Source organism: Sceloporus undulatus, chromosome 10 (genome assembly GCF_019175285.1).
Source record: "Sceloporus undulatus isolate JIND9_A2432 ecotype Alabama chromosome 10, SceUnd_v1.1, whole genome shotgun sequence".
In the NCBI taxonomy this organism is placed as follows: Eukaryota; Metazoa; Chordata; class Lepidosauria; order Squamata; family Phrynosomatidae; genus Sceloporus; species Sceloporus undulatus.
Genome location: NC_056531.1, coordinates 15238917 through 15250619, shown reverse-complemented (window position 1 = coordinate 15250619; position 11703 = coordinate 15238917). Strand labels below are relative to the sequence as shown.

At 44.4% G+C, this 11703-nt stretch overlaps 1 protein-coding gene across 1 annotated transcript in view; it reads right to left on the bottom strand.

Moving 5' to 3' along the window:
* Positions 1-8117, bottom strand: part of LOC121916611 (tRNA modification GTPase GTPBP3, mitochondrial-like) — an 11621-nt gene extending 3504 nt beyond the window's left edge. The window contains exons 1-6 of the mRNA XM_042441902.1: positions 7889-8117; positions 6871-7097; positions 5625-5711; positions 2264-2466; positions 1712-1832; positions 468-634 (exon numbers count right to left, since the gene is read on the bottom strand). Coding sequence (XP_042297836.1) covers positions 468-634; positions 1712-1832; positions 2264-2466; positions 5625-5711; positions 6871-7097; positions 7889-7959 — 876 coding nt within the window. The 5' untranslated portion in view covers positions 7960-8117. The remainder of the gene's footprint in view (positions 1-467; positions 635-1711; positions 1833-2263; positions 2467-5624; positions 5712-6870; positions 7098-7888) is intronic.
* Positions 8118-11703: the final 3586 nt, after the last annotated feature.

The following is an 11703-nucleotide window of genomic DNA, read 5'->3' as shown; positions in this document are numbered from 1 at the left end:
ATCATTCTTTCATCATGCCTCCATCATACCTTCATCATTCTCTTTAATCATGCCTTCATCATTCTCTTTAATCATGCCTTCATCATTCTCTTTCAATCATGCCTCCATCTTTCTCTTTAACCATGCCTTCATCATGTTTTCATCACTCTTTAACCATTTCCTTTCATCATTCCTTCCTCCAGCCCTCGTTCATCACTTTCTCCATGCTGATGCTGCTAAAAAGACTTCCAGCAGGGCAGAGAACGAGGAAGAAAATGGCAACAAGGTGACTGTGAAAAAACTTTGTGCAAAATGAAGGAACTTCTTTGTCAGAGGCTTTGTAAAATAAAATACTGACAGTTCAGAACGGGGAGAAAACCCATCCGTGTTTTGGAATGGAGAACCACTGGGGAACGGGGTACGGACCTCGCAGGAAAAACCCAGGAGAGACCAATTCATTCAGTGTCATGTAAATAAGCATAAAATACCCTCTGGGAGTTCCCTTCCTCACATAGCTGGTTGAGAAGGCTGCTCTTGCCAGCGTTGGTGGGCCCGGCAATCACAACGTGGATCCCGTCGCGCAGGCGCTCCCCGCGGCGTCCATCTTGCAAGTGTACCGCCAACTCTTTGGCCAACAACTCCACTGCCTCTTCCACTGTAAAAAAGAGGCAAAAGAGTGAGACTTAGCACTCCAAACAGATTGCCTTGGAAAGTGGTGGTCTTTCCCTCTTTGGAGGTTTTTAAACAGATGTTGGATGGGCATCTTTCAGGAGTGCTTTAGCTGTGTCTTACTGCATTGGATTAGGTTGGATTGGATGACCCTTGGGGTCCCTTTCAATTTTGTGGTTCGATTAAAAAAATCACCTACCACCCAGTCTTCCTTGATTCTCCCTTATCCAAAATGCTTGGGACCAGAAGTGTTTCGGATATTTCCCCCCGCATTTTGGAATATTCGCAAATGATATTTAATTTGCAAATGATATTTTGGAGATGGGACCCAAAACTAGACATGAAATTCATTTATGTTCCCTATAAGCCTTATACAGTTGGCCAGAAGTGATTTATACACCATTTTAAAAATAATTTTGTGCAGGAACCAAAACATGTGTATACTGAATCATCAGAAAGCAAAAGGTGTCACCCATAAGAAAAGTGTGGGGTTTTGGAGCATTTTTGAGTTTGGAATTCTGGATAAGGGAGACTCCAACAGTATTTAAAATATATATACTATACATATAATTTTTTGCACGATGAAGCTTTTACACAATGTAGCACCGGAAAGCAAAGGTGCAATTCTCTGAGCCACCCAAGAAAGAAGTTTTGGTCTTTGGAGTATTTTGGATTTTGGGATTCTGAATAAGGAAGACTCAACCTGTATTGCTATCTGCTAGGATTTGGTTCCAGGACTCCCCATGAAAACCAAAATCCATGGATGCTCAAGTCCCATTCTACCCAATAGGGTACTACTACTACTACTACTACTACTTCAGTGGGCCCTTCTCATCTGTGGGTTTGGTTCCAGGACCAGCTCCAGATACCAAAATCTGTGGATGCTCAAATCCCATTAAATACAATGGCACAGTAAAATGGCAAAATCAAGGTGTGTGTGTGTGTGTGTATATATGGGGAATATTTTCAAGTCATGGATGGTTGAATCTGTGAATAAAGAAGCTATGGATATGAAGTGCAAGTGGTATTTTGGATTTTGAAATTCCAGATCAAGGAGACTCACCTTGAAGAAGAACCCCACTTTCGATGTTGTCGTCTTCACTGAAGTCAATGTACGCCTCAATGTGGGCCAGAGCCTGCAACCGGGTGAAAGAGCCATCCTTAAGTTTTCTTGGGGCAGACACCTAAATATTTATTGAAAATCTGACTGCAATATCACTTATTTACTTTTGGGCCACACTCAAAAAATATTCAGTATTTGACAACGTGACATACATAATCGAGGAAAACGGCAACGCACAAAATAAATACTTCCATATTTGCAGAGAGTGGATGAGATTCTAAATAAGAGAATATTACAAGCTAAGTTGCCTTTATTATGCAAAATGCTAGAGACCAGAAGTGTTTAGGATTTTGGACTGTTTCAGATTTTGGAAGATTTGCATATATAGAATGTCGATACACTTTATACGCTTAGCCCAAAGGTAACTTTGGTCCTTTTCTGGGCGGAATTAAAAGAAATGGAAATATGGAAATATGGATAGAGGAGCAGCTGCAAAGACACACACAACAGGCTTCAACAGACACACACTCATGAACCACGCCAGATCCTTGCCTTGGTGAGAGTGTTGCTCCAGCGCTGATAAAGTGTCGCCAGTTCCCCCTCCATCTGGCGCAAAGCTTGCCGCCGCTGGCCTTCAGTCTCAGCGTGGATCAAATCCCCCAAACCCTCCGCCGCCGTCAGGTCCAGTTTGCCGTTTTGGAAGGCCCGTTTTGTGAATTCTCCAGGTTCGGCAAGACGCAGGTGAGGGAGGCAACCTGGGGCAAGGAAGAGGAAGAGTCAACTACAATAGCCATGTTTCAAAATTGGAAGTGATGTTCTGTTGGGGATGGAGCAAGCTTGTTTTCTGCAGCTCCAGAGACTCGGACATGGAGCAATGGATTCAAGCTACAAGAAAAGAGATTTGACCTGAACATTAGGAAGAATCACAAGCTGAAGATGAGCCAGCAGTGTAATGCAGCAGGTAAAAAAGCCAATATGATCCTAGGCTGCATCAATAAGAGTCCAGATCGAAGGAAGTAATAGTGCCATTCAAAAAGGACATTGAGAAACTGGAGCCAAGGCAAGGAGCTGGCATGTGTACAAAGGAGGGTGACTAAAATGGTGAAGGGTCTGAAAACCATGAAGCCCTATGAGGAAAGACTCAGGGATCTGGGGATGTTTAGCCTGGAGAAGAGAAGGTTAAGAGGTGATATGATGGTCCTGTTTAAATACTTGAAGGGATGCCATATTGAGGAGGGAGCAAGCTTGTTTTCTGCTGCTCCAGAGAATAAGAGGCAATGGAGCAATGGATGCAAGCTCCAGGAAAAGAGATTCCAGCTCAACATTCGGAGCAGCTTCCTGAGAATAAGGGCTGTTCGACAGAGGAACACACTCTTCCTCGAAAATTATGGTGGAGTCTCCTTCTTTGGAGGTCTTTAAACAGAGGTTGGATGGCCATCTGTCAATGGGGATGCTTTGACTGAGAGTTCCTGCATGGCAGGAGGTTGGACTGGATGGCCCTTGCGGTCTCTTCCAACTCTACGATTCTATGATTCTGGTCAGACCTAGCCTGGAATACTATGTCCAGTTCTGAGCATCACAATTCAAGAATGACATGGACAAGCTGGAAAGTGTCCAAAGGAGGACAAACAAAATAGTAGAGGGTCTGGAAACCCCCCAAAGGCCTCTGAGGAGCAACTTAGGAAGCTGAGAGAAGAGCTTGGAGAAGAGACGATTGAGAGGGGATATGAAGGCCATGGTTAAATATTTGAAGGCATGCCAAATTGAGGATGGAGCAAGCTTGTTTTCTCCTGCTCCAGAGAACAGGACACAGTGGGTTTTACCTCAACATTAGGAAGAACTGCCTGAGAGTCAGAGCTGTTTGACAGTGGAAGATGCTGCTCTGGAGGGCGGTGGAGTCCCCTTCTTTGGAGGCTGTTCTTCAACAGAGGCTGGCTGGCCATCTGTCACAGGGAGGGCCTTGACAGAGTCTTCCTGCATGGCAAAAGGGGTTTGGATTGGAACTCTATGATTCAAGGGGCAAAGACTGAAACCAACCCTTATGGACTTAGAGATCTGGGGACATTTAACATGGGGAAGAAAGACTGAGAAGTGACAGGGTTAAGGATAGCAACTTTTAAATATCTGAAAGGATGTCTCAAGTAGGTGGAGTGAACTTACCATATACACTTGACTCTAAGTCGACCTCATATATAAGTCAAGGACAGGTTTGGGGGCAAAAATGATGGATGTTGATATGACCCATAGATAGGTCGAGGGTAAAACTTAGGGGCATTTAATGAAGGATGCAAAGGACGAAGCAAAGGAAAACAATGCCAAAGAACTTATATTAAAGGCTGGTTGCATGAGAGAGTAGAAGGGGGTCAGTGCTTTCAGGACATACAGTACCCATGGATAAGTCCATTTTTAATCTAATTTTCTAGACTTATATAAGAGTATATACAGTATTTTCTGCTGCTCCAGAATAGGAACCAACAGGGATTCAAATTCCAGGAAAACAGATTCCACTGAAACATTAAGAAGAATCTCCTGACCAAAAGAATAGTTCAGGAGAGTAGTCTGTCTCGGCGAGCGGTGGACTCTCCTTCTTTGGAGGTCTTTAAACAGAGGTTGGATGTCTTTCAAGTGCTGCATTTGCATCTTCCTGCATGGCAGAATGAGGTTGGATTAGATGGCCCTTGGGGTCATAGAATCATAATTGTAGAGTTGGAAGAGACCACAAGGGCCATCCAGTCCAACCCCGTTCTGCCATGCAGGAACTCTCTGTCAAAGCATACCTGATGGATGGCCATCCAGTCTCTGTTTAAAGACCTCTAAAGAAGGAGATTCCACCATAATCTCCGAGGAAGGAGTGTTTTCCTCTGTTGAACAGCCCTTACTCTCAGGAAGGTCCTTCGAATGTTGAGCTGGAATCTCTTTTCCTGGAGCTTCCTTCCATTGCTCCAGGTCCTGTTCTCTGGAGAAGCAGAAAACAAGCTTGCTCCCTCCTCAATATGACATCCCTTCAGATATTTAAACAGGGCTATCATATCACCTCTTAACCTTCTCTTCTCCAGGCTATACATCCCCAGCTCCCTAAGTCCTTCCTCATAGGTCTTCATGGTTTCCAGACCCTTCACCATTTCAGGCTCCCTCCTTTGGACACATGGCTCCAGTTTCTCTGCATCTTTTTTGAATTGTTTTGCCCAGAACTGGACACAATATTTCAGGTGGGACCTGACCAGAGCAGAATAGAGTGGCACTATGACTTCCCTTGATCTAGACACTATTCTTCTATTGATGCAGTCTAAAATCGCATTGGCCCTTTTAGCTGCCGAACTGCACTGTTGACTCATGTTCAGCTTGTGGTCTACTTGGACTCACCATTGCGTGATTATCATTTGCTATTTGATGCTCTTTTTTGTTGCCTGTTTTACTGAACCATTTCCTGTATTGCTATGTATTTTATATGTATTATCCTATTATTTCTTAGATTGTACGCCATAGGCAGGCTTGCTCTTTTATATTTGTTTTTATGTACAGCGCTCTGCAAATCTACAGTGCTATATAAATAATAATAATAATAATCTCTTTCACATGTATAAGTCTCTGGTTCAGCCAGGTGTCCCCCATCATCCTATATCTGTGCATTTCGTTTTTCCTCCCTAAGTGCACTAACTTACATTTCTCAGTGTTGAATTTCATTTTGTTAGCTTTGGCCTAGCTTTCTAGTCTATTCAGGGCATTTAGAATAAAACCCAAAGAAAGGAGACCCGAAAATGAGACCCTTGAGTAAATGAGACTATTATTTCCCCTGTGCAAACACAAATGCTTAGAAAGAATCACTCCATGCGTTCCCAAACCATTCTTGGCAAAAAGAAGGAATCTGACAGTATTTGGAAAAGGTTTCTTACGTCGAGGAAAGTAGACCTACCCAAGGCATTCAGGACTCCGCTGACCACAGCTGGACCGCCGTGAACGTGGTACTCAGCCACATCTTCACCCGTGAAACTGCCCGGACCTATGGCAGGAAACAAAAGAGAAATTACATATGCCAGGAATTTGTAAAGCAAGTAAAATATCACAGTTAAGAGTATATCTACTTAGGGTCCATCTACACAGTAGAAATAATGCAGTTTGACCCCACTTTATGTGCTGTAGCCCTATCCTATGCAATCCTGGGATTCAGCAAAGCAAAATTTTATTACGGCATACAGCCAGTACAAAGATAGAATACAATAATGACCAAATATCCATATAGACACAATACAATCATGATGTTCATACATATCAACGAGAAATCTAAAATGGGATAAAACTCTCCACCGTGTGACGAATTCCAGGGGAATTTAAAAGAATTATAGAAATATTACAGTCGGGTTTCTTTGGCATAGTCATTTAAGTGTCAATAGCAAGAAAATAATAAAAGATAAGAAAAAGGCATATCCCATCCATATAAATATAGACAGGCACCGTCAATCGATTTATAAAAGCAGATAAAATTTCACACAACAAGTCACATAAAATCTGTAGTAATAATGGCAGCTATAGTTAATTTTACAAGGTTTAATACATCTGTTTCAAATATCTTATACGGAGAGTAATAGCAGCAAATCCTGGGATTCGTCGTTTGACGTGAATCCAAAACACACTGCATGAATAATCCAGTTCAAGATCACCTTAACAGCCCTGGCTCAGTGCTAGAGAATTCTGGAAATTGTAGTTTTTGCGAGACATTTAGTCTTCTCTGTGCCACAATAGACTACAATTCCCAGGATTCCCTAGACTGAGCGAGGGCAGTTAAAGTGGTCTCAAACTGGATTACTTCTGCAGTGTGTTTTGGGTTAAGGTCCTTAGCTTTCTCCACCAAAGAGGGCTGGTGCCTCACCAAGCTACAAATCCCAGGATTCTGTGTGATGGAGCCATGGCAGTTTAAGTGAGATCAAACTGGATTATTTCTACAGTGTGGATGCACTCTTAATCAATGGGTGATATAACAGCTGATTCATGTTGGTTTCAGGCCAAATGCTGGGATTTTAAAAGAATGGCAAAAGTGGCAGTTCTTGCACACTTACAACCCAATTTCAACTTAGTGGGCATCTTGCTGTGCATTCACATCCGCTTCCAAAATAAAAAATAGAGGACTGCAACAACTGGCGCAGGTGCTAACATCTGCTAACCTGGGAACCACAGGACGAGACCATGGTCCAGCGTTTCGGCCGAATCGGGATGGCGGATCCTTCGCAAAGTGGCTGTTCTTGGAGGCAGAGGTTCCTTTGCCCCCGTCAGTTGCAACAAGGCAAAGCTGCTGGCTGGGCCACTGGTTCGAATCACCGCCACGCCACACTTTCCATGGCCTGAAGACAATGCAAAGATGGTGCCCCTCTCGACAGCCTGGCTGTGCCCCCTGAAAACAGAAGCAGAAAGAGGAGTGTGATCTATGCAAGTCTGCTCAAAACATCCCAGGAAAAGGCTAACTAGTCCAGAATTACCTTCACAGCAATAAAAATCAATTGATGGCCTCCTAAACAGATATGTCTCAAGACTTTTAGGAGAGAGAATTGTTTGAAAATAGCAAAAGTTGCCACCTGGATCCAATCCACACTGCAGAAATAATCCGGTTTGACGCCGCTTTAACTGCCCTGACTCAGTGTTAGGGCATCCTGGGACCTGTAGTTTGCTATGGCATCAGAGAAGGTGAAATATCTCTCCAAACTACAAATCCCAGCATTCCATAGTATGTATGCATGGGCAGTTAGGGAAGTATTAAGCTGTATTAATTCTGCAGTGTGGATGCAGCCCTGGGTTCAATGCTACCCCTCCAATCCTCCCCCCCAGCCCTGATTTAGTCATTTATTTTGTTTCTATGCCGCCTTTCTACCAGAAAAGGACCCAAGGCGGCTAACAGATTAAAAGCTTATAAATTTGGCAATTAAAATGATAAAGCAGTTAACATCATCTAGGTGAAAATAGCATTAATGACATCTGGCTGTTTCCTTTGTATACATGCCTCCTCTCTTTTGGCAAAGAAATTGCAAAGTGCTGAAAATAATTTTCTTTTTTGCAAAGAGAAGAAAGTCAAGAAGGGCCTCTCCTGTTGGATTTCTGCCTGCCAAGCAGGTGTTGCAAAGCAAAGCATTGTGGGTCGAAGACCAGCAAAGTCAGACCCCCCCCTGGGCCCCCATTTTGCTCACTTACCTGCAAAACAACCTGGAGGTTTTGGAGCTGCTTCTTGCAATCCTCAGACAGCCCTGCAAGGTGGGCCACATGGCCCCCCAGGGAGGGAAATGTGGGGGCACCCTCCTGGCTCCCCTCCAAAATTTCCCCTTGAACCCCAGCCTTGATGTGGCTTTTCCTTTAAATGCACGCCTCCCCTCTTTTTGCAAAGAGAGCGAAGCGAGCAAGCAAGACCTTGCTCTTGCCAGCACTGCTGCGACGCACGCCGCCGGCTTCAACTGAGGGCAACTTGCCCCGCCCCCGAGGCCTGATTGGTCGGGAAGGATAAAGGGGCAAGGCGTCGGCTGCTGCTCTGGTGCTGCTGCAGAGCCCTTTTGGCAGCTGCTTGCAAAAAAGCTGGGTTTTCGTGCATTTTGATTGATCTTTGCCCAGTTTTGCCTCGGGATGAATGCTTCCAAAGGCAATGCAGCTTTGCCAGTGTCAGCACACCTCCAGGCTGCCTTTATTTATTTGTTGCATTTGCTGGGGAGGTTATTGTTTCTTTCTATCAATGTGTATACTGTATATCTATATCTATACGTAACCCGAGGCACCACTGTATATGTGTTTGTGTGTGTCTGTATATATGTATATACAGTACATGGTTTGGGGAGTAGGGAAAGCACTCTGTGCATGTTCAGAGCACTCTTGTCTGCCCTTGCAAACTGCTCCCAAGGCAAACCAAGCCCTGTCTCTCTGGGGGTTGTGGGACCCTGACTCCCCCCCCCCCAACTTTAATCCAAAAATAGACAACAGGGCCCCCCACCCCCCCAGAGCCCTGAGGTGAGGAAAGCACTCTGTGCATGCTCAGTGGCACTTTTGTCTGGCTCTGCAAACGTCTCCCAAGCCCTGTCTCTCTGGGGATGGTGGGATCATGACTAGTCCCTCACCTCCAATGCAAAAAGACTGCACCCCCATCATCCCCCCAAGAGCCCTGGGATGATGTCACCACCTTGCTTTGGAAGTCTTGGCAGGGAGCAGCCAAAGGCACTTGCAAAGAAAGCTGGAGGGGGGGTTGCTTTTTGTGTTTTTTGCATTTAAACCCCTTTAGTGCTCCCATTAAGGGCTGGCCCCTTGCCCAGGAGGATGGATCACCTTTCCTGCAAACAGCCCTGCAGGGGAGGCAGCCAAAAGGAGCCCTCCTTCCTTCCTCCACCTCCTCCTCCCTTTTTGCTGCAAGAAAAGCTGCAGAACCTCAAATGCCCCGCCCGCCCGCACAGCAGCGGCACTGTCCGTGAACCATAAACTTTACCTAGGCTTTGCAAAAAGGAAGCAACGTGGGGCTGCCATTGCAATCCATGAGGGTCCCCCAAGGGCTTGGAAAGTCTTTCCTGGCTTGCAATCCTGTGCTTAGAATTGCAACTTTATACACACACACACACCATAGACCATGGTATGTATGTATGTGTGTATGTCTAGTGAACACAGGTCCAGGTCAATCAGACACACACACACACATCATTTTTATTAAATATATTATAACATCTCACAATACAATGTGATAAACAATGCAACACTCCTTCGATCCTTCGAGCCTGTGCAATGGATTTTTCTGGTGGAGAACAGCATGCACAGAACTGGACTCACCCTTTAAACCAGAGGTTCGACTGCTGAGGCCTTGACAAGCATGGACGGTAGCAGCAAGGTCCTCGGGTCATAGGTTCGATTAGAGTTTCCTTCTCTAGATGGTTGACCTTACAGGGTTAGATGAGCACCATCTGCCAGGGTTTGGGATTAGAATTTTCCTTCTCCTAGGATGATTGCCATAAGGCTAGAGAGCCCATCCTGCCCTTTGGCGCTCTTGGTCAGACCCTTCGGTTGTGACCTGTCTGGTATGGGAGGCCCTGCCAGTGGCACTGGCTATTATACCACCGCCAGCATAGCTCACAACTTCATGAGGGTACACAAGCCTCTCCCCCAGGAGAAGGGGGCGTCAATGGAGATCAAACAGAACAACATAAACGTTTCACATTTCACACCTGTAAAGCTCAACCGGTTATTCTGACTTTCCAGCTAGATATCTGTCTTCCAAGATATTTATGTTCATCTCTACATTAGAGAATTGTTTTCCCCCTCCTAAAAATTAATTTTAAATTAAATAAATATACCCTTATTATAACGATCTTGCAAAGCAAACTAAACCAAACACGGTGTACAAAAAGAGCACTAGTAAGCACACAACAATTCTTACTCTTCTCTGTTCCAAAAGATATCAAGACATTTCCAATAAACGTGTTATCATTTTCGTTCATGGGCCATTTCCATGGCTTTCCATAATTTAACAAGCCAGTCTTCTTCTGGAGGTATTTGTGAGTATTTCCATTATTTTGCATATTGTATCCTTGCCGTGGGAATCATATAGAGCATTATCCGGCTATATATATTTTTTTCTATTTCTCTATCTAGTACTGAAGTCATATTCAGAAGGAAGAGCAGTGGGTCAAACAGTATGTGTGTGTATATGTATGCATGTATGTGTGTGTATATATATATATGTACACACACACACACCTTCCATTCCTTTACAAAAACACCCCCAAACCACAACCGCCCCAAGAGACGTGAGCCCTTATTAATAGGAAGGCATGCATTATGTTGGAGGCCATCATCTTTGGATGTCTTCAAACGCTCTACTCTGGTTATAATGATAAGTTTTTGGATGTTTCTGGTTGTTCAGAGGATGCTTTAATTTAAAATTATATTGTTAGTGTTTTATTATCTATATTTTTATACTTGTATTTTATTATTTTATTGCTGTAATCCTGCCTTGATCCACAGGGAGAGGTGGGAAATTTAAATAAAAATTATTATTATTATTATTATTATTATTATTATTATTATTATTATTATTATTATTATTATTATTATTGCAAAGGTTGGGTGGGAGTGCAGGGTTTGTATCTTTCTGCAAGGCCAGGAGGTTCAACTAGGTGACCCCTTGGAGTCCCTTCCAACACTCAGGTTTTGTTTTTCTGTGATTCTTAGGTCCCAAACAGACAGGCCAAAATAAAGCTGCTTTGGGTCACTTTGGAGGTATGCTGTTTAAATGATGCATGCGTCCTAAGAGGCCAGAAGCCACACCAAAGCCACGCTCCAGTCCTAAGGTCTTACAGTCCTATGTTCTCTCTAGGAATCTCTAGGTCCTCCAGCGCAACTCTGTCAGGTGTTGACCATAGAGTTGTGCTGGAGGACCTAGAAGTTAAAAGAGAAAACTCTTCTCTAGGCATCTGTAGGTCCTCCAGCATGATTCTATGATCAATTTCTGGCAGATGTTGACCACAGAGTTGCACTGGAAGACCTAGAGATCCCTAGAGAGAACACTCTCCTAGGCCTTTGTAGCTCCTCCAGCGCAGTTCTATGGCCAGTGTCTGTCGGACGTTGGCTACAGAGTTGCCCTGGAGGACCTAGAGATTCCTAGAGAGGATACTCTACTAGGCCTTTGTAGCTCCTCCAGTGCAGTTCTATGGTCAGTGTCTGTCGGACGTTGACCACAGAGTTGCACTGGAGGACCTAGAGATTCCTAGAGATAACACTCTACTAGGCCTTTGTAGCTCCTCCAGCGCAGTTCTATGGCCAGTGTCTGTCAGACGTTGGCTACAGTGTTGCCCTGGAGGACCTAGAGATTCCTAGAGAGGATACTCTACTAGGCCTTTGTAGCTCCTCCAGTGCAGTTCTATGGTCAGTGTCTGTCGGACGTTGACCACAGAGTTGCACTGGAGGACCTAGAGATTCCTAGAGATAACACTCTACTAGGCCTTTGTAGCTCCTCCAGCGCAGTTCTATGGCCAGTGTCTGTC